The 23752-nt window shown below is 39.4% G+C and overlaps 1 protein-coding gene across 11 annotated transcripts in view; it reads right to left on the bottom strand.

The window, feature by feature from the left end:
* The window catches only part of NR2C2 (nuclear receptor subfamily 2 group C member 2), a 97487-nt gene that overhangs the window by 61941 nt on the left and 11794 nt on the right, over positions 1–23752 (bottom strand). For 6 of the 11 annotated variants that reach the window (XR_004437041.1, XR_004437042.1, XM_033210809.1 and 3 more), the window contains exons 2-4: positions 22071–22110; positions 21621–21726; positions 18505–18588 (exon numbers count right to left, since the gene is read on the bottom strand). The exons of 2 other annotated variants lie outside the window; for them this stretch is intronic. Coding sequence is in view for 6 of the 9 variants with exons in the window: in XM_033210809.1 (XP_033066700.1) it covers positions 18505–18564 (60 nt within the window). In the remaining 3 variants the exon portion in view is untranslated. Of the gene's footprint in view, positions 1–2149; positions 2377–18504; positions 18589–21620; positions 21727–22070; positions 22111–23752 lie in introns of those variants that run through there. 3 more of the 11 variants (XM_033210813.1, XM_033210812.1, XM_033210816.1) reach the window with 3 other exon arrangements.

The raw sequence follows: 23752 nt of genomic DNA, 5'->3' as shown, positions 1-23752 counted from the left end.
CTATTAGTCCTGCCCCTCTAGAGAACCCTAATACAGACTTTGTCTCTTAAAAAATAAAAAAAAAAAGTAAAATAAATAAAAATTTGTATTGAAGATCCTTAGACCAAGAGTATTCAAGACACTCTTAAAGATGAAGAATAAAGTTAGGGAAACTTGACCTTATTATAAATCATCATATCATATTCAAATGTCAATTCCAGGAGGCCTAAAGCCAAAACTTTAAAACTTTTGGAAGACAATTTAAGAATTACAACCATGAGAGGACAGGTGTGGTGGCTCATGCCTATAATCCCAGCACTTTGGGAGGCCAAGGCAGGTGGACTGCTTGAGCTCAGCAGCTCGAGACCAGTTGGGCAACATGACAAGATCCTATCTCTAGTAAAAATTCAAAAAATGTGCTGGGCATGGTGGGCGCCTGTGGTCCCAGCCACTTTGGAGGCTTAGGTGGAAGAACTGCTTGAGCCCAGTGGGGCGGATGGAGTACTTATATATCACCACTGCACCGCACTCCAGCCTGGATAACAGAGTGAGACCCTGTCTCAAAAAAAAAAAAAAAAGGAATTATGATCATGAAGGTTTCTGAAACAAGATATAGACAGTGCAAACCGTGAAAGAAATGATTAATAAATATAAAATATCACAGAGTGAAGAGATAAGCTATAAGAGAAAAGACATTTGTGGCCAGGCACGGTGGCTCACATCTGTAATCCCAGCACTTTGGGAGATCAAGGCAGGCGGACTGTCTGAAGTCAGGAGTACGAGACCAGCCTGGCCAAGATGGTGCAACTCTGTCTCTACTAAAAATACAAAAAAACTAGCCAAGTGCGGGGGCGCATGTCTATAATCCCAGCTACTCGGGAGGCTGAGGCAGGAGAACTGCTTGAACCTGGGAGGTGGAGGTTGCAGTGAGCTGAGATTGTGCCACTGTAGTCCAGCCTGGGCAACAGAGTCAGACTCCATCTCAAAAAAAAAAAAAAGATATTTGCAAAGCATACAACTAACAAGCAGGTAGCAACACAAATATATAAAAATTCTTACTAATGACAAAAAAAAACTAAAACAAAAATAGGTTTAAGAACGTAATTTCTTAAGTGAAGAGGCATAAACAGTCCATAAAATACAAAAATATGCTCACTGTCATTAATAAATGAGGAAATGTAAATGAAAACCACACTGAGCAAAAATTTCATAACCACCTGAAGGGCAAAAAACTAGAGTGAGATCACACCATGTGTTAGCAAGAATATGAAACATCAGTAACTCTTATCCATCCAGTGTTGATGGGAACAGTGTATTAATTACTTTGGAAACAGTTTGGCATTATTAATGTTGAACATGTATATCCCCTACAATTAAGTGTTCCCCCATTAGCTCTATATACCCTAAAAGAAGCTTCTGCACAAATGTACCAGGAGACACGTACAGGAATGTCTCCTGAAGTACTACTCCTAATATCACTCCCATCCTGCCACCCCCACAAAAGCACAGATGAACAATCCAAATGTCCACAAGTAATAGAATCAATACTTGATGGTATATTCATATAACAGAAAACTATTCCTAGTGAAAATAAATCAACTTGGAGATTCATATATCAACATGGATAAATCTCAGAAACAATGCTGAACAAAAGATACAAGCCACAGAGAAGAATACATATAAAATAACTACTTTTAAAGTTTAAAATTAAAAAACATGTATCATTTAGGAATATACATACAGGTGGTGAAAGTCACGGATGGAAGCGAAAAAAAAAAAAAAGGTTCAAGAAAATTCAGCACAATGCTGATACGCTGTTACTAAAGAATAAGAGAAACCAAACATTACAGCTAATTCAAGTTCCCTCTCTCTGCTCCTTTTTCCCTACCTTCAGAGGACCTTCCCCACCTCTATCCAATCCACATGTACATCTGAGAGCCATGGGCTTGAACTCCAACTGATAATTTATTCAATTTCATAGGAAAAAGCAGTTAAACTTATCTACTTACTTGAAAATTGATGTTTACATCCCTGAAATGTGACATGCCAAATACATACCAAATATTACAACTTGGGAAGGTTTGAGTGCTTTTGTTAGTGATTGTTTGGAAACAACTGACACTCAAACTTGCTCAAGTGAAAAGAAGAGATTTGTCAAAAGGATACTCACAGAACCCAATCTCAATATGTATAACCAGGCTATATGGGAACTAGAGAAACTGTCAAGCAGCTTCTTTCTCCATCTCTTTCTGGGGCCACATGGTCCCAGAAACTCCTCTTTGCTTTCTTCTGAGAGTCTGGTTACTCTCCAGATTTTCTCTAAAGACAAGCTTTCCTTGCTTCTATGCTCCCTAATAATTAGATGGTATCAACTCAAGCCCTGGTCCTGTATGATCTTACAACTTCAGTGTCCAGTGCCACCTATTGCTAAACCATGTGATGAGTAGACAAGTTTTTTAACCCACGCCTGTGCCCTAGCTTCCTTAATTACGAAAAATTACAGTACCACTTGACAGGCTGTTTTTTGTTTTTTTTGAGATGGGGTCTCATTCTGTCACCCAAGCAGGAGTGTAGTGGTGCTATCTTGGCTCACTGCAGCCTTGACTTCCTGGGCTCAAGCGATCCTCTCACCTCAGTCTCTCGAGTAGCTGGGACCACAGGTACGTGCCACCAGGCCTGGCTAACTTTTTAATTTTTTCGTAGAGACAAGGTTTCACCATGTTGTCCGGTCTGGTCTTGAACTTCTGGGCTCAGAATATCCATCTGCCTCAGCCTCCCAAAGTGCTGAGATTATAGGTGTGAGCCACTGCACCCTGTGGCTTTATCTTAAGACTAAATAGAATGATATATGTACAGGGCTTAGCAGTGCCAAGGCAGAAAGTTTAATAGCTATTATTGTTAGTATGGTATGAGCTGTTGCAAAGTTAGCTCTGTAATGTGAATTTGATTCTATAAAATTGTCAATAGAGACATGATGCCAGTGTAACAGTAAAAATCAGTCTGATTGACAAGTGATAGCTCTCAATTCTGTAATGCTTTGTATCACCAACTAACAGCCACAGAATGCAAAGTATACTGCCCAGAAAGCTAAAGGGAACTGTGTCACACATGCCTATTCAACCAGGTTCTTCCTCTTTTCTCAGTCTGGCCATGTGCTATCTTGAAAATGCTCATTGCATGGTTTCCCTCTATCTTTATGCATTTCTCCCAAAGCTTTATGCATTTATGCAATTACTCAGCATCGTTAACCTTTCTTTACAACCCCTGCCATAAAGCTACTTTCACTTCATTATTAAGACAAAATCCTGTATTTACTCTGTTTATTAGGAATTTTTTTTTTTTTTTTGAGACGGAGTCTCGCTCTGTCGCCCAGGCTGGAGTGCAGTGGCCGGATCTCAGCTCACTGCAAGCTCCGCCTCCCGGGTTTACGCCATTCTCTCGCCTCAGCCTCCCGAGTAGCTGGGACTACAGGCGCCCGCCATCTCGCCCGGCTAATTTTTTGTATTTTTTTAGTAGAGACGGGGTTTCACCGTGTTAGCCAGGATGGTCTCGATCTCCTGACCTCGTGATCCGCCCGTCTCGGCCTCCCAAAGTGCTGGGATTACAGGCTTGAGCCACCGCGCCCGGCCAAGAATTTAACATGTCTTTTTAACTGGGTATTTAACTAGTATTTTTATTAGGATTGTTACTATTTTTGTTAGCTCTCTGGTCTACTCCAAGCCCTATTTTTCCATAAGGCTTTGATTTTTAGTGGGCAGAAGTACAAGATTTTTCAGAAATGCAAGTATCACATAATAGTAGAAGCACTTGCTTTCCAATTCTTAAGAGTAGGAATTTTAGGCTGGACACAACAGCTCACACCTAAAATCCTAGCACTTTGGGAGGCTGAGGCAGGAAAACGGCTTGAGGCCAGGAGTTCAATACCAGCCTGAACAACATAGTGAGATCCTGTCTCTACCAAAAAAAAAGGTTTTTTAAATTAGCTGGGTGTGGTGGTACACACCTGTAATCCTAGCTCATTGGAAGGCTGAGGGGGGAGGACTGCTTGAGCCCAGGAGTTCAAGGCTACAGTGAGCTGTGATCATGCCTCTGCTCTTCAGCTTAGGTGACAGAGTGAGACCCTGTTCCCTAACACCCTCAACCCCAAAGCCGGAAAAGAGTAGGAATCTTAACAACTCAGCCCATGAGGTAAAAAGCCAAGGAAGCCAGGGTTTACGCAGAATATAATACAGCTACCTAGGGAAATTCTATAGTGGGGACTATGGGTGGCAATGGTTTAAAAATAGGGAGCAACCCCAAATTTGCTCACCATCAAGGAAGAGAGCTTGGTCTGTCAGGGCAGGAACTGACTGCAGCAGTTTGCATTATCAGTAGGCTTGTGATTCAAGCCCCAAAGATAGGTCATTCTCTTGCTGAAAACTCTCCAATACCTCCCCAAAATGTATTTTATGTGAAATAAAATACAAACTCTTGACCATAGCCTATAACACCCACAATGATCTGGCCGTACCTCCCATTCTGACCTCATCTCCTATCACCTTCTTCCTCCCTCCCTGCACTGTTGCCACACAGGCCTCTTCCTTATTCCTTTATTGTACCAAGCATGCTCCCCCACTTTTTCCCTGTCTGGAGTGTTCCCTACCTCTGTAACCCCCACCCCCAGACACTTACATACATCATGCTCTCACTTTATTCAGGTTTCTGTTTAAATGTTACCCTCTGAAAAAAACTCCCTGAATGTGCTTAGACAGTAATTCCTGTCACTTCTGATCCCTTCCCTTTCCTTTATCGCATGTACTGCTCTCCTGACATTTCATTTTGTTTAGATGTTTATTGTCTGTTTCCTGATAGAATGAAAGCTTCATGTCAACAGAATTATTTACTTGAAAACTGTAACAATGCCTAGCACACAACACAGTAAGCACTCCTTAAATGGTTGCTGAATGGATAAGTTAATGAAATATTTCTGGAATACCTTGCAGTCCATCAGTGAACAATTTCAATTTGGTTTACTAATAGTAGTACTTTCTCTGAATTTCAGTTAAGTATAGAATATACTCATGCATTTATCTCTATCCCTTTACCAAGCTACATTAAACAATGAGTAAAGGAACAACAACAAAAATGTACAAACCCACAAGGACAAAAAGAACAGTCAAGGAGATGACAGTGGATCACAGATGCTGACATACTTTTGGAGAGTGGAAAACAGATGATGAAGTGGAAACTAATTTAGGAAAATGGACAAAGCCCCAAATGACTATGGGGGGGATATTAATGAGAAGCAAGCTAATTTTCACCCCAGAACCTTGAAAAGGCTCAGCCTTTGGTCCCACAGAAACCTGGGTTGAGAAGCAGGCTAGAACTAGAGGACTGGCTGAATGTGGTACAGTCAGGTAAACTCACCATCACCACAACCTCTCATACCACTGCAGAAAAAAGGCGGTATAGTCTGTGGATAACTTGAACCGAAGAGTGAACCAAAGAGGTCCCAGCCCTGAGATATCAAACACATCTTCATATGAAGGAGGGCGGCTCTGTTTTTCGGTTTTCACAGAATTAAAACAAGTGAAAATATTGCAAGGTGAACCTCCAACCCCCATGTTGCCAACGCTATCCCCTATGCCATAGTTTTAAAACAAGCAAAGATAAAGACTGGCAACAAGACATGTAGTACCCTGCAGACAGGAAACTGAAGAAATTTTGCTGGAAAAAACTGAATGGCCCCAGAAAGGAAACCTATGGACACACAGTCCTCAACTTACAATGGTTCAACTTACTTTATCATGGTACAAAAGCAATACACATTCAGTGAAAACCGTGCTTTAAATACCTATATGACCATTCTGTTTTTTGCTTTCAGAACAGTATTTAATACTAATATGTTACATGAGATATTCAACAGTTTATTACAAAATAGGCTTTGTATTACATGATTTTGCCCAACTGTAGGCTCTAATATAAGTGTTCTGAGCATGTTTAAGGGATGTTAGACTAAGCTATGATGTTCTCTATAGGTTAGGTGCATTCAACAGATTTTCAAGCTATAATCAGTTTACTGGGGCATAACCCCACTGCAAGTTAAGAAACATTTGTACTGAAGTTGAGGGTGTGGGTGCCTATCTAATCAATCCACAGTAAAATCAAGCTAGCTGATGAGGCTTATACATGTACAAAAAAACTTTTTTGGGGTTTTTGTTTTCAGTATTAAGTCCTTCATTCTTTTGTTTAAATGTATTTTTTCTTATTTCTTGTGTCACCCAGGCTGGAGTGCAGTGGCATGATCATAGTTCCCAGCAGCTGAGCTGAAGTCTGTTATTCTTTTTTTTTTTTTGAGACAGAGTCTCACTCTGTCACTCAGGCTGGAGTGCAGTGTTACAATCTCAGCTGACTGGAACCTCTGCCTCCGGGGTTCAAGCAATGCTTGTGCCTCAGCCTTCTGAGTAGCTGGGACTACAGGCACACACTATAATGCCCAGCTAGTATTTTGTATTTTAGTAGAGACGGGGTTTCACCATGTTGCCCAGGCTGGTTTCGAACTCCTGAGCTCAGGCAATCCGCCCGCCTCGGCCTCCCAAAGTGCTAGGATTATAGACATAAGCCATTGTGCCTGGCTACATTACTCTTAAATATGGACCAACAATGAGGATCATTAGCCATTTGAGGAAAGCTTCCATAGGAAAGAAAGGAACTAAAAGAAACAAAAATGAATTTGGATAAAAGTAACTATGTAAGAAAGAAGAAAACTAAACAGAATAAAAAACTGCAATTAACACTCTCAGAGAATTACAACAAGCTACTGTACCCATGAATAAAAAGTTGCTATAAAAATAAAGGGAGAAAGAGTTCCCAAAATTAAAAATAAGATATCAAAAATGAAAATAAAATTGAAGAAGCAGTAACAGCCAGCTGCCACAATGTATTACTTTCTATGTGCTATACTTGACATGCAGTAAATCACTTAATTCTCACAATAATCCTCTAAAATGAGTTCAATAATTAACCCTACAGTTGGAGAAACTCGCACAAAGACATTAAGTAACATAATGAAGCACTAGTCAGTGATGAAGACAGATTCTAAGTCAGGAAATCACACTAAAAGTAGAAGCTGGAGGCAGATGGAAACACAAGAGAAAATGAGAGGAGATGAAAGGATTAATTCAAGAGACCCAACATCCAACTAATCAGTTGTTCTGAAAAGAGACTAGAAAAAAACTGAGGGAAGAAATTATCTAAGAACTAGCATAAAACGATTTCCCAGAACAGGAGGACATGAACTTTGACAGAAAGAACCCTCTGAGTGCACAGTATTCTTTATGAAAAAATATACACAGCAGGAGACATGACTGTATATTTCATGACTATATATTTCATGAACAGAATGGAAAAGATCTTAACAACTAGAGTGGGAGGGAGAGGAAGAGAGGTCACCCATGTAGATAAGAAATGACAATGGCAGTATTATACACAAAAGTAACACTAGAAAATGGAAGACAATAAAATGATGCCTTCAAAATTCTGAGGTAAAATTTTTCAACTTAGATTTCTATTCCTCGTCAAACTATCAATCAGCCACATACATGTAAATAACAATATGTTCAAACACATAAATTCTTGAAAATCACCTCTGATGCACGCTTTCCTAGGAAGCTAATATAGCATGCTGTCCCCCCCACCAAAAAAAAAAAAAACGGAAAAGAAGGAAGGAAGGAAAAAACACGGACTCAAGAAAACAAAGAATACAAACAAGAGAGAAGTAAAGGATGACAGCTGTGCACAGCACACAGTAAGTTCAAAGAGCAATCAGTAGGGACTAGAGTAGGAGGTCAGAGGCTTTTAGAAGGAATGTTTTCACAGGAAAAAAGGAAACTAAAAATTCTTCTGATTTGTATAGAAAATAGTATCTGGAGAGTTTTACAGCTACGTTGGAGACACTAGGAAGTATCTGTAATAGTATCATAATTATATAACACAGAACACTGATTTACACAAACAGGATATAATTTTATTGGGAGGGAAGAGATGTGGGAGTATATGACACTGAATGAACACTAAAGTCTCTTCATCTAATGGGAATAAAAGTGGGGGCATTATTACAAATGTTACAGAAATAAAAGATTATAAACTAGTACTATGAACAATTATACACTGACACATTGGATAACCTAGATGAAACGGACAAATTCTCAGAAACACACAACCTACCAGGACTGCATCATGAAGGAACAGAAAATCTGGGTTGGGTGTGGTGGCTCATGCCTATAATCCCAGCAATTTGGAAGGTGGAGGTGGGAAGACTGCCTGAGCCCAGGAGTTCAAGATCAGCCCGGGCAACATGGTGAAACCCTGTCTCAAAATAAAAAATAATAAAATAAAATAAAATAAAAATTATATTTAAAAAAAGAAAATCCAAATAGACCTATAACCAGTAAGAAGATAGAATAAGTAATCAAAAACTTTCCAAAAAAGAAAAGTCCTGGACCACATGGCTTCACTGCTAAATCCTACCAAGCATTTAAAGAATTAACATCAATCCTTCTTAAACTCTTCTAGAAACACTGAAGAGGAGGGAAACATTTCCAAACTCCCATGAAGCCAGTATTATCACACTGATACCAAAGCCAAAGACACCAAAAGAAAACTATAAACTGTTCTCTTTCCTGCGGACACTGGTGCAAAAACCCTCAACAAAATACTAGCAAACTGAATTCAGCAGCATGTTAAAATATACAAACCATTACCAACAGAGGTCTGTCCAAGAAATGCAAGAGTGGTTCAACATACGAAAACTGATCAATGTAAAGTACCTCTCATTAAGAAAATGAAGGGAAAAAAACACATGATCCTCTGAACTGATGGAAAAAAAGCACTTGACAAAATTCAGTAGCCTTTCATGATTAAAACATGTAACAAAATAGGAATAGAAGTAAATTACCTCAACGTAATAAAGGCCATATATGAAAACCACCTGTTGGCTAACACCACACTTATTGATGGAAGACTGAATACTTTTCCTCTAAGACAAGGAACAAGACAAAAATGGCTACTTTTGCCACTTGTGCTAGAAGTCCTAGCCAGGGCAATTAGTCAAGAAAAATAAAAGGCATCCGTAGAGGAAAGAAAGTAAAATTATCCCTTATTCACAGACAACAGAACCTTATATGTAAAACTCTAAAGATGAACAAAAACTTTCAGAATAAAACAAATTCAGCAAAACTGCATGTTATTACACATAACAATCAGTTACATTTCTATACATTAACACAGCACATCTCAAAAGGGAAATTAAGAAAACAATTCCATTTACAATACCATAAAAAAGAATAAAATGTTTAGGATTAAATTTAACCAAGGAAGCAAAATCCTTAAAACATTTAAGTATACACTTAAAACATAAGTATACACTAGTCGGGTGCAGTGGCTCACACCTGTAATCCCAGCACTTTGGGAGGCTAAGGTGGGGAGATCACTTGAGGTCAGGAGTTTAAGCCCAGCCTGGCCAACAGGGTGAAACCCTGTCTCTTGTAAAAATACAAAAATCAGCCTGGCATGGTGGCACATACCTGTAATCCCAGCTACTTGGGAGGCTGAGGCAGGAGAATTACTTGAACCCGGGAAGTGGAGGTTGCAGTGAGCCGAGAGTGTAGCACTGCACTCCAGCCTGGGTGTGAGAGTGAGACCCCATCCCCCCCCCAAAAAAAAACAACAAAAAAACCTAAGTATATACTGAAAACTATAAAACACCATGGAAACAAATTAAAGACAACATAAATAGTGGAAAAACATCCTGTGTTCATGGATTGAAAGACTTAATATTGTTATGATGTCAATACTAACCGAAGCCATCTACAAACTCAATGTAATCCCTATCAAAACCCCAATGATGTATTTTACAGAAATAGAAAAATCCAATAACCTTCATATGGAATCTCAAGGGATCCTGAACAACCAAAACGATCTTGAAAAAGAACAAAGTTAGATATCTTGTACTTCCCAATTTTAAAACTTACTACAAAACTACAGTAATCCAAACAGTGTGGTACTGGCATAAAGAGAGACATATAAACAAATAGAGAGCCTGAACCATGAGGACATTATGCTAAGTGAAATAAACCAGTCACAAAAAGACAGGTTCTGTGGAATTCTTACAGTAGTTATCAAAAGTAGTCAAATTCATAGACAGTAGAAGAGCAGTTGTCCGGGTGGGGGAAGGGGGTATTGGGGAGCTGCTGTTTAATGTGTACGGAGTTTCAGTTTTAGCAAGACGAAAAAACTGTGAAGATCTGTTGTACGACAGTATGAATATACTTAAACTACTGAACTGTATACAGAGACGGTCTCTGACTTGATGATCTGACTTATAATTTTTTGACTTTATGATTGGTTTACCAGGGTATAAAATGCATTTCAGACTTGTGATGGGCTTACCTGGATGCAGCCCCACTGTAAACCAAGGAACATCTGTACTTAAAAATGGTTAAGATACTAAATTTTATGTTATGTAGTTTTACCAATATTAGAGGAAAAAACGAAGAATAGAGAGCCAGAAATAAACCCCTGAATATATGTCAAATGATTGTTGACAAGGATGCCAAGACCATTCAATGAGGAAAGGATAGTTTTTTAACAAATGGCTCTGAGACAACTAGATATCCACATGCAAAAGAATGAAGTCAGACTCCTTATACAATACCATATAACTGGATCATAGACCTAAACTCTATAAAATTTACTCTAAAATTTAGTACAAAATGTAGAGCTAAAACTCTAAAATTATAAGAAGCCATGCACAGTGGCTCACGCCTATAATCCTGGCACTTTGGGAGGCCAAGGTGGGAAGACTGCTTGAGCCCAGGAGTTCAAGACCAGCCTGGGCAGCATAGCAAGACCCTGTTTAAAAAAAAAAAATTTTTTTTTCAAAATTAGCCTGGCATGGTAGTGTACACCTGTAGTGCTCAGGAGGCTGAGGCAGGAGGACAGCTTGAGCCCAGAAAGTCTATGCTGGAGTAAGCTATGTTTGTGCCGGTGCATTCCTGCCTGGGTGACTGAGCAAGACCCTGCTAAAAAAAAAAAAAAAAATCATAGAGGAAAATCTTCATGACATTGGATTTGGCGATAATTTCTTGACTATGACACTAAAAGTACAAGCAACAAAAGAAAAAACATAAATTACACAATATTTGTGTAATAATTCAAATTCACATATTTCTTACATTGTTAATAACAGGAGAAATTTTATTGACATCTAAAAGTGATAAAAATTATTAGGTGTAGCTATATGTTTAGATTTATTTTTTTAATGTATGGCACCTATTGGCTATCCGTTTCTTTAAAAATTCCTATTTTCTATTTTGAGGAAGAATCGAACTCTAGACTTTTACATGTAATACTTGCATTTTTAACAAGTCAGTTGACTTTTCTGGTACACTTAAAGATGCCTTTTCTTTCCATCTCCATTAGTTGTAACCAAACTATAGCAAGAAAAAAAGACCAAAATGTATCTTTGTGTTTTTTTCTAGAAACAAGTAAAAGTTAAGTTTTTACCATCTATTAAAAGAATAAACATTACCTCCTCAATTCAGACCTAGTCATATTTTGTGAAAATGAATCACTGATACTGGTGGTCTGGTGTCATTGTAGCAGTTGGTACAGTATCTGCTGTCAAGGATTTTGACTCCTTTCATATTTGTCAGTCACAGTTTCATCCTCCTGTTTCTTTCTCTTAGCATTTTGGCCATAAAATATGTGAATTCGAATTATCATGTTGCAGTGAGTCACAGCAACATTCCTCAAAGTCAAGAGGTTGAAGCAACCCAAATATCCACTGACAGCTGAACAGATAAAATGTGATACATAAGCAGAATATTAGTCTTAAAAAGGAAGGAAACTCTGACATAAGCTGTAACATATGACACATGCTACAACATGGATTAACCTTGAGGACATTATACTAAGTGAAATAAGCCCAGTAACGAATGACAATTACAAGATTCTACTTATATAAGGTACCTAGAGTAGTCAAATTCGGAGACACAGAAAGAATAGTGGTTGCCAAAGGCTAGGGGAATGAGAGGAAAGGTAGCTGATGCTACATGGATACAGAGTTTCAGTCTGGGAAGAAGCAAAAGTTCTAGAGATGGATGGTAGTGATGGTTACAGACCAATGTGACCAGTACTCAATGCCAAAGAACTCCACACTTACACAACTCATTACCGCCCCCCATTCCCCATCCCCGGCCCCCAAAAAAGACAGTACCTAAGCCTGATAAATCAAGAATTAGAAATAGTGGGGTAAGGACATTTTTTGAAGCTGAAGTTAAATACCAGAAGAAATCAAATTTAGAGGAGGCTTGGTGATAAAGGGTAAGAATGGTTCAGGAACCTGCTTTCTGCCTCAAGCCTAATACTGTACTGGTCAACTTTTAAATGTATGTATATGTACTACTTTGACAAGAAAATGAAAATTTAAACATCCAATTAGAGGGCAGGATTAATCAAATTTAGTCCTAGTGAGTTAGGCATTCCAGGACACTGAAAACCCAACTTTGCTTTTTCTTCCTTGAGGACACAGCCTTGCCAATACTGCATTTTGTTCAAGAACTGGGAGAGCTCTATGTTTTTCAACATTCCCTTACATGGAAATGTTAGTGTAAGTTTTCTGCAATGATGATGCAAATCTTGTTGATAAAAAGAATAAAGGGGTCATACGAATTTGGCTATTTTCTCAGCCATGGCAGGACCTTATTTGACGGCTGAAAGCCCCTTACATAGCCCAGGGATCAGGGAAGAGTTGTAAAGCCACCTCACTTCTATTGCGTAAACATACATGCAACTTACAATTTAGGTGTATGGGTGATTTCTTTCTGCCAATCAGCAAGCACTCAAAATACTTCAGCAAGTTAACTCCTAAATTTCTCCTGACTCAAAATATGGAATTTAAAAAGTATCTTTATTGGCTGGGCATGGTGGCTCATGCCTGTAATCCCAGCACTTTGGGAGGCCAAGGGGGGGGGGGTGGATCATAAGGTCAGGAGTTCGAGACCAGTCTGGCCAACACAGTGAAACCCCATTTCTACTAAAAATACAAAAATTAGCCAGGTGTGGTGGCACGTGCCTGTAGTTCCAGCTACTCAGGAGGCTAAGGCGGGAAAATTGCTTGAACCCGGGAGGCAGAGGTTGCACTGAGCCGAGACCACACCAATGTACTCCAGCCTGGGTGACAGAGTGAGACTCTGTTTCAAAAACAAAACAAAACAAAACAAAGTATCTTTATTTAGGCAATGAAAAAATACACAGTATGTGTACCTATATGTCTGCTTTAAATTTCCAGTTATAGAGGCAATTTTTTTTTTTTTTTTTTTGAGACGGAGTCTCGCTCTGTCACCCAGGCTGGAGTGCAGGGGCTGGATCTCAGCTCACTGCAAGCTCCGCCTCCTGGGTTTACGCCATTCTCCTGCCTCAGCCTCCCAAGTAGCTGGGACTACAGGCGCCCACCACCTCGCCCGGCTAGTTTTTTGTATTTTTTAGTAGAGACGGGGTTTCACCATGTTAGCCAGGATGGTCTTGATCTCCTGACCTCGTGATCCGCCCATCTCGGCCTCCCAAAGTGCTGGGATTACAGGCTTGAGCCACCGCGCCCGGCTGGGGAAATCTTAAATGCTTAAAAAATACTGAAGCTCCTTTAGAAAATTTAATTCCTTTAATATATGAAAAGCAAAATTAATTCCAGTGTTAGACATGATTCAAGCTCTCACTGCTTTGGTTACCAATTATCATCTGCCATCTCATCTCTCCCATTCTCAGCTATTCCTTTTCTAAAAAAATGAACCACATTGCTTTTAAAATCAAGTTTCACAGTCATTTCATTGTTAATGGACATTTGGCTGACATTCCCACCAGCAACATATGAGGTTTCCAATTTTTCCACTTCCTTTCCAATGTTTACCATCTGATTTTTATATGCTAGTCATTCTAGTGGATGTGAAATAGTATCTCACTGTGGTTTTTAACGAAAATTAATGAAAAAGAAAATAGAAAAATAGAGAAAATCAATTAAACCAAAAAGCTGGTTTGTTGAAAACAATCAAGTTGACAAACCGTTAACTAGATTGACCAGAAAAAGAGGGCACTCTTAAATTACTAGAATCACAAATGAAACAGGATAAATTACCACTGACCTTACAGAAATAAAAAGGATTATAAAGGAATGCTATGAAGAACTGTACACCAACAAATTAGATAACTTAGATGAAATGAACAAAGTCCCAAAAAGACAAATTACTGAAACTGACTCAAGAAGAAATGGACAATATGAACAGACCTGTAACAAGTAAAGACTGAATTAGTAATCCAAAAATTACCTGAAAAGAAAAGGCCAGGCCCAGATGGCTTCTCCGCTAATTCTACAAGATTTTTAAAGAAAAGTTAATACCAATTCTTTATTAACAATTCCAAAAAAACAGAGAGGTCACACAGCTTTCAAGTGGCAGGGCCAGGATTTAAATCTAGGCAATCTGGCTCCAGAGTCTCCACTGTTGACCACTATATTCAACTGTCTCTCTGAATAACTAAATTTGAGCACATTATAGGACATCAAGTTATTTCGTATCACCCAACTTTTGTAGTTTACCTTGGTATTTGCCCACTTAGGTCATCTATAGAGAAAAAAGTTGAACGCAGGGACTCTAGAGAACACCATTTACATAATCCACAATGTTGCTGTATTTCATGGAGCAAAAATGCATGGCACTTACTAAGTTCATTTCTAAAAATAGTTATTTTAGAGACAGGTTCTCACTCTGTCATCCAGGCTGGAGTGCAGTGGTATGATCATAGCTCATTGTAGTCTTGAACTCCTGGGATCAAGCAATCCTCCAACCTCAGCCTCCAGAGTAGCTGAGACCATATAGGAAGGCACCACCACATCTAGCTGAATTTTTTGATTGTTTAATAGAGATGAGGATTTAAACCCCAATCTGTCTGATCTCATGGCTCACAATCCCATTCGATAGAGTCTCCTTCTACCATTATCCTGTCTTTTCCTATTCAACCAGTGTAGTCTATCTTGGGCTTATCCCGTTAGAGAGCTCTGGGAGAGCAAAAGCCCTGTCCTATTATCCACCAGCATATCCTCTCTGGCCTACAGGAAGAGAACAGATATGCTCCTTCATTATCTGCTGATTGAGTAAACAATTATCCAAAACTGACTGTTAATTATCTCTCAATTTGGATACTTTATTCCCCTCCATTACTCCTTAGCATTAAAATGATGAAGTGTAGGCCCTCTCACCCATTTAGCTAATCAAATATTATACATAGTTATTATATGCAGCTTAAAATTACTAAGCTCAAAAATTCAAAGGACACAAATACATACTTATTCCTTAAAATAGCACTGAGGGGCCGGGCATGGTGGCTCACGCCTGTAATCCCAGCACTTTGGGAGGCTGAGGCAGGCAGATAACCTGAGGTCAGGAGTTCAAGACCAGCCTTCCTGGCCAATAAGGTGAAACCCTGTCTCTACTAAAAATACAAAAAATTAGCCAGGCATGGTGCCCCACATCTGTAATCTCAGCTACTCAGGAGGCTGAGGCAGGAGAATCACTTGAACCCGGGAGGCGGACATTGTGGTGAGCTGAGATCATCCCATTGCACTCCAGTCTGCGCAACAAGAGTGAAACTCCATCTCAAAAAACAAAACAAAACAAAACAAAAACACACAGCAAGGAAATCTAGGAAATATTTTAAACAGAAGGATTGCTTTTGCATTCAAAATTGAGACTGCCTTTCATTATTTTGAGTCTCTAAAAATGCCTTTTTCTTTTTGCCATGGGAAACAACAGTTGCACTAAGTTAATATATGAAATTCTACTGCCTGAAGGAAATAAGGTATTTGGCAGAAAATTTTAGCTAGCAAACTTTTTGAATGCATACAAAGAATTTACATTAGCCTATATTAACCTCTTTCCTAAAGAATTAATGATGTTGCCTGATGACTTGTGATATAGAAAGAAAAAGAATGATGGCCTCTTAGGGCAGCAATCTATATAGTAGTTTCCAAATCAGCCTCAAGTGGAAACACAGATATTTGAAAAATTAACAATTATTTTCAAGGTAATTATTCCTATCACAAAATAAAGCAACAAATAAATATGGGAGTCTTCAAATAATGCTGTATCACTATAATGTTGATGAGAAAAAAAAGTGATTCCAGGCTGGGGCCACTGTCTGTGGGCAGTCTGTATGTTCTCCCCATGTCTGCATGGGTTCTCGGCAGATATTCCGGCTTCCCCCACCACATGCCAAGGATGTGCATGTGAGACGACTTAGTGTGTCTAAATTATCCCAGTCTGAGTGAGTGTATGTGTGTGAGTACACCCTGTGACAGGATGGTGTCCTGACCAGGAGGGTTTCTGCCTTGTGCCCTGAGCTGCCAGGACAGGATCCTGCCACCTATCACCCTGAACTGGAATAAGTGGGTTGGGAAATGAATATAAATTATTGTAAAATAAAAATTCATAAAGTCCACAGTAATCATACCAAATGCATGACAATAAACTATGCAGTAAGAAGGCACTCAGTAAGTCCGGGCATGGTGGCTCACACCTGTAATCCCAGCACTTTGGGAGGCCAAGGCGGGCGGATCACAAGGTCAAGAGATCGAGACCATCCTGGCCAACATAGTGAAACTCCGTCTCTGCTAAAAATACAAAAATTATCCGGGTGTGGTGGCACATGCCTGTAATCTCAGGTACTCGGGAGGCTGAGGCAGGAGAATTGCTTGAACCCGGGAGGCAGAGCTGCAGTGAGTCGGGATTGCGCCACTGCACTCCAGCCTGGCGACAGAGCAAGACTCTGTCTCCCAAAAAAAAAAAAAAAAGCACTCAGTGAACCTGTCATACCTGTGATTGACTGCACAGTGGCAGGAGGTACTGACAACTTTTGCTTTACAAAGAATTATTCCTTAATATAATCCACCACCACTATGACTGCTGTCACTCACTGATTCACCAAAAATTGGGTAAATAATTTTGTTAATAGTCTTTAATCTTAAATGTATGTATAGCTCACATTTATTTCAATATTTAATATTAGAGGTGTTTTGTATCTTTAGAAATTTGATTTTTTTTTTGACCAAAAATATGCCATAGGAACTTAACTCTTCATTAGCCTAGAGTAAAACTGGTTTTGTTGTATTTGGTTTCACCTAAAGCTGGTTTCCAAGAACCCACTGATAACGTCAAATGAGGACTTGTTGCACGAGCATTTTAATCCCAATACTTGTATAACTCTGAGAGCCCATTCAAAAATATAATATTAAAATATTTGTCAAATCTTTCTTCTTTCATTTTCAGTTAATATTAACCATTATTTGCTGGGTGGGGAGGGGGGTAGGTAACTAGTTATACTGTTGCCTTTAAGTTAATGGTTGACCTAAAAATCTGAAAAATCTGCTCACCATTTTTACCGGTTTAAACTGGCACAGGTATACTTAGTTTTTGTTTAAAAAATCCTCTGTGAATGTAAATTTGTGTCTTTGCCCTAGAAATATGAGCATTATTAAAAAATGTGAATCTCAACCTTTTGGCTCCTGGTTGCAGTAGGACCCATGGTTAATCGGAGCTTTGGAAGTGAACACGCCTGCCTCAGCATCTTGTCCTGCTACAGAGGGCCTTTGGCTAATTATCTGTTTTTTGAGACTTGGTTTCCTTACCTACTAAATGGGAATACCGGTAGTACTAACCTCAGACAGTTATTGTGAGGATTAAAGCCCTAGGATAGGGCATGGTACAGAATGAATGGCCAAAGTATGCTATTAGTGTTGTAGCTTTACTATGCATTTCATGTCAAGTTGCCTGCACATACCAAGCTACTTAATGCCTATGTCCTTTTATATAGGTTTCTGACTTAGGATGCTCTCCCCAGAATCTGTCACAAAGTTCCCCATCCCACTTACCTGGGTCTGACAAATGCTTACTCATCATGGAAGACCACCTCCAGGATCAAATCCCTCACATGGAATTATATTTCTCAACCTATTTTATAACTTCTTAACCAGGCCTCGAGATCACTAAAGGAACAATCCACGACTCATTCACCCCCATATATCTCAGCACTTAGTACAATCCCTGGTCCATGGCAAATGGTCAATGACTGCTAAATGGACATAATCAGCCTTCTACTATTCCATAGTATTAACAAAGAATCAAGTGTATGAGAAACTGAGAGACTCGGAGTTTATACCCACAAGGTTCAGTAAGAATCAGATTCTACCAGTTTTTGGTTCAAAGTAAAAGTTCAAGTCACCTTATTAAAAGCAGATAGGCCACCCTACTCATGCAAAAAAAAAAAAAAAAAAGTTACAAATAAACGTTCTTGTCATTTTTTTCTTCCATGACAGCACCCTAGGACATATCACATGCTGACCTATCTCCAAGGGACTGTTTTGAAAAAAATGAGCACACTGATTTTTCTTTCGTTTCAAAAGTGAGGGTGCCAGCTACCGTGCTAGCCCCTGTCACTCACCTCAGCCACCTGCTGGGTCCCCACTCTGTGCTGAACCAGCCCCTCCATATTTGTAGCCATGGTGAAGCAAGATCATTAGAGAACCTGTTTGGAAAGATGTAGCAACTTCTATCAGGTGGGGAGAAACCAGGCTACTTGAAAAATATTAGTAATCAAAACTCATCTTTGGTACTGTCTTGTGTGGATTTTGCCCTCTGTAGCACACAGACCTAACAGGCTAGACATAGCTGTATATACTGCACCAGCTCCTTCAGTTACAGGTACCAACATTAATTTGTAGAAACATTTCAATTTAGAAACTTCCACTGACAAATACAGACAAAGATGAATTTGGAAATTTATCAGGTCTCCAGGGTTGTAACAGCTTGGTTTACCTCTCAGAGAGGTGGGAATCACACCTTTTCGGATAGCTCCCTGTCACAGTATGCTAAATAAGGAGGTGGGTATCTGAGAAAGGTGCGACATCAACTCTGGATAGAGCCCTAGATTGCTATCATCAGTCATACTTCTTGTAGTAGTGGCAAAGTGAAGCAAAACCCTGCTTGATGCTAACATACCTCACTCATAGGTTGAAAAGCAAATACTATCACTAACAAAGCAAGAAGCAAAGAGACTGCATTACTAAAGTGTGCCAACAAGAATATGGTACCTATACATATATTAATTTATATTAAATCCTCGTTAAATTACAAAACTAGATAATTAGGCTTTCTACTAGCAGCAAAAATAGATTTGATGTCATTATTCATAAAAATTTAGAAAGATCATCTAAAGATCAAAGAGTGTGCTAGTCCCCTGGGTCAAGACATTTGAGTACCAGCATTACTGAAGGAGGAGACACCTGGTCTCTTCCGGTCATGAGACAGCTCTCCTGAATAATTCCTAAGCCCTTTTTTTTTTTTTTTTTGAGACGGAGTCTCGCTCTGTCCCCTGGGCTGGAGTGCAGTGGCCGGATCTCAGCTCACTGCAAGCTCCGCCTCCCGGGTTCCCGCCATTCTCCTGCCTCAGCCTCCCGAGTAGCTGGGACTACAGGCGCCCGCCACCTCGCCCGGCTAGCTTTTTGTATTTTTTAGTAGAGACGGGGTTTCATCGCGTTAGCCAGGATGGTCTCGATCTCCTGACCTCGTGATCCGCCCGTCTCGGCCTCCCAAAGTGCTGGGATTACAGGCTTGAGCCACCGCGCCCGGCCTCCTAAGCACTTTCAAAGGCTCTGCCGCAAAAAATTCAGTAAAATCTAGACCCAATTCCTGGACAATTCACTATTGACTGTGTATGTCCCATGGTCCACAGGAGAACAAAGCTCAAATCTATTTCCAAAATTTAGATATAAAAACTATATAGTATTACTGAGCGTGCAAATAGAAGAATACAGTTCACTTGCCTGCTCTCCCTCAATCACAAAGTGGATTATCTTGCAATGCAATTTTACAAAATATTTTTCTGTAGTTCCTATCTAAAGTAGTATAATCACTGCTGTCTATGAAGCTTTTTAACTCTCTGGTAACTTTCTACATCATTCTATTTATTATTAGATAGCCACCTCTATTATGATAATTCGAATTCACATATTTTATGGCCAAAATGCTAAGAGAAAGAAACAGGAGGATGAAACTGTGACTGACAAATATGAAAGGAGTCAAAATCCTTGACAGCAGATACTGTACCAACTGCTACAATGACACCAGACCACCAGTATCAGTGATTCATTTTCACAAAATATGACTAGGTCTGAAATTGAGGAGGTAATGTTTATTCTTTTAATAGATGGTAAAAACTTAACTTTTACTTGTTTCTAGAAAAAAACACAAAGATACATTTTGGTCTTTTTTTCTTGCTATAGTTTGGTTACAACTAATGGAGATGGAAAGAAAAGGCATCTTTAAGTGTACCAGAAAAGTCAACTGACTTGTTAAAAATGCAAGTATTACATGTAAAAGTCTAGAGTTCGATTCTTCCTCAAAATAGAAAATAGGAATTTTTAAAGAAATGGATAGCCAATAGGTGCCATACATTAAAAAAATAAATCTAAACATATACCTACAACTAATAATTTTTATCACTTTTAGATGTCAACAAAATTTCTCCTGTTATTAACAATGTAAGAAATATGTGAATTTGAATTATTACACAAATATTGTTAGGAAAATATTATTAAATAGTATAGAAACAACAGAATAGTAGAAAGGTGTATCTTTCTATTGGGTTCCCTAAAAGAGGTGGCTTGATACACCAAATTATGAGTCAAAGTGGATTTTATAGATGACAATCTGATTTAATGGAGGCCTAGTACAGAAACTTTTCTGTAATAATTCACTTTAACACTAAATTTGCAGGATCAATCAACTTCAGGTAGGGCTTAGGATCCCAAGATAAATCTAACAACAGGTGACTACAGATATTATGTCACAGAGAAGCAGCAGTAAATCTGTTTAAGTTTAGAAAAGCTAAGTATTCTGGACATTAATGTTTTGTTGGTATGTTATAAATATCTTCACCCACTCTGTGGTTCATCTGTTTACTTTAAGGCATCTTTTGGTGAACAGATGTCCTTAAATTTAATAAGGCTAAATTTATCCTTATTTTCTTTTACAGTTTGTACTTTTATTTATGAAAATCCTGTCCTATCCCAGGAATATAATTGTATATATTTTCTTAGAAATATGAGTTTTGCCCCTCATATTTAAGTCCTCAATCCATCTGCAAATTGATTCTTGAATTTGATGAGAAATAAGGATACAACTAATTTTTTTCCCATGTAGATAACCCATTTTCCATTTTCTGTTCAAGAAATAGTTCTGGAAAACGGATTATCTACATGGGGAAAATCCATCCTTTTCCCCACTGATCTGAAATGCTATGTCTGCCATATCTCTGTTTTTCCTATATATGTGGATATAACTGTAGGTTCTCCATTCTATTCCACTAAGTTCTCTTTGTCTTTCTCTTGGTCACCAACACTATCTTTTTACTGCAGTGTTAGCGTTAAGTCTTGCTCTCTGATAGGACAAGTGCCCCCCACCTTGTTCTCCCACACCAACTTCCTGGATCATCTTAAACGCCTCTCTTTATACACTTGAATTGAGCAGCAACCTTTCTTTATACACTTGAATTCTTACAATTCTTGATCTCACTGTTGGTTTTCTGCCTTCAAAGCAGCATCAGGCATCATCAACAGCAGCTTTGGAAGCCGCTTAAAAATGAACAAGGAGGAATGTGCACCTTCTGGAAAAACAAGCAGAAACAAAAAAATGAGACTAAGAGTGAGAGAGAAATTGAAAGAGAAACTATGTTAAAGCAAGTGCTTTCAATAAAGACTTAAATCCAGTCAGAGGAGGTAAGTGAGAAGTAGTTTCAAAAAATACTTTCTATTACTTTTGAAAATAAGTCACAAACCATATCCTATTCTCATATATAAAAAAGGAAGACAGAGGCTTTTTCTTCCAGGATATCACAATGTAAGAAGTAAAACAAAATCCTCAAGTGATGTCAGGGAAGTGGGGCAGGGTGGACATTTAACTAAAATGCACCCAGACTAAAAAGGTAACATCAGGGGATAAGACTCTCACCTGAGAGCTTCTCTCACTGCTACCGCAGCCATAGGCGGTCCTAGAGACAGAAAGATCACACAGTGAGAAGGAAGGTCATACATCTTTGAAAAAGTACCACCAGACAATGGCTATCAATTAGGAGATGTCCCACTAGAATAAGAGACTCCAAGCAACAGTGGGTTGTGTCTATATGTAGTCTGAAAAACTATCTTCACTAGCACAATTTTATATGTATGTATTTTTTGAGACGGAGTCTTGCTCTATTGCCAGGCTGGAGTGCAGGGGCGCGATCTCGGCTCACTGCAACCTCCGACTCCCTGGTTCATGTGATTCTCCTGCCTCAGCTTCCCGAGTAGCTGGGATTACAGGCATGCACCACCACGCCCAGCTAATGCTTGTATTTTTAGTAGAGACAGGGTTTCACCATGTTGGCCAGGATGGTCTCAATCTCCTGACCTCGTGATCCGCCCACCTCAGCCTCCCAAAGTGCTGGGATTACAGGCGTGAGCCACCGTGCCCAGCCAATCTGGAAAAAAAAAAAGAAAAAAAAATCCTATTGTTTTGATACTACAAAGTATAGAAATACAGCTTTTAAAAACAACCTTCTTGGCTGGTAGAGCCAAGCATAACACTAACAGCAGTAACTAACACTAAGTGGTTACTATACACAGGCATTATATTAACAAGCACTGTGGACAGAACACTAAACTCGCTTTTGGTACAGAAACCTGAGTCTTAAAGGCTAGTACTTGACCCATTCAGTTTATCAACCCTCAAAGACTGCTTCCCACCCCCACAATAATGTTTAGGGGAAAGAACCTGATTAGCTACCAAAAGAAGTATACTATTGAGTACTTTCAGTTAAAAAAGAAAAAGTGCTACAGAAGATGTTCCTCTGGTGATTTTACTAATCAAGTCCAACCACTTCCATCAGTGCTTATTAAGTATCTGCCATGAACTCGGCACAATGAGTTGACTGCTGAGAATGAACAACAAGGAGGAGGAAGAGGAAAATAAACAGTCCTTGTTCTTGATGAACTTACGAAGGAAACTGAAGTATCTATGCAAACTAAATGCTATGAATGTCCCAGGGAAAACACGTCTATCTCTGCCTGTGAGAACCAATGAAAATGTTACAGGAGAGGAATTATTTAATCTAGGTCTTGAAGGAAAAATTGAAACTTAGCAAGGAAAGACAGATGGATGACAAGAGAGTTCTAAGCAGAGAGGACAGCTCATACGAAACTGGCAGGTATGAGGAAGAATGGCCTATCTGAGGAATTGCAGGCAATATGGTTTGGAATTATTGCAGAGACCAGGGAAGCAGAGAGGCTGACACGGTAGACAAGAGAGAATTATCAGGAGTTTGGCAGAAAAATGATGCACTCATATCTGGATCTTAAAAAAAAAAAATTTGGCCGGGCGCGGTGGCTCAAGCCTGTAATCCCAGCACTTTGGGAGGCCGAGACAGGCGGATCACGAGGTGAGGAGATCGAGACCATCCTGGCTAATACGGTGAAACCCCGTCTCTACTACAAAATACAAAAAACTAGCCGGGCGACGAGGTGGGCGCCTGTAGTCCCAGCTACTCGGGAGGCTGAGACAGGAGAATGGCCTAAACCCGGGAGGCGGAGCTTGCAGTGAGCTGAGAGCCGGTCACTGCACTCCAGCCTGGGCGGCAGAGCAAGACTCCGTCTCAA

This window comes from Trachypithecus francoisi, unplaced genomic scaffold (genome assembly GCF_009764315.1).
Source record: "Trachypithecus francoisi isolate TF-2019V2 unplaced genomic scaffold, Tfra_2.0 Lachesis_group0, whole genome shotgun sequence".
In the NCBI taxonomy this organism is placed as follows: domain Eukaryota; kingdom Metazoa; phylum Chordata; class Mammalia; order Primates; family Cercopithecidae; genus Trachypithecus; species Trachypithecus francoisi.
This window is presented reverse-complemented; position numbering and strand designations above follow the sequence as displayed.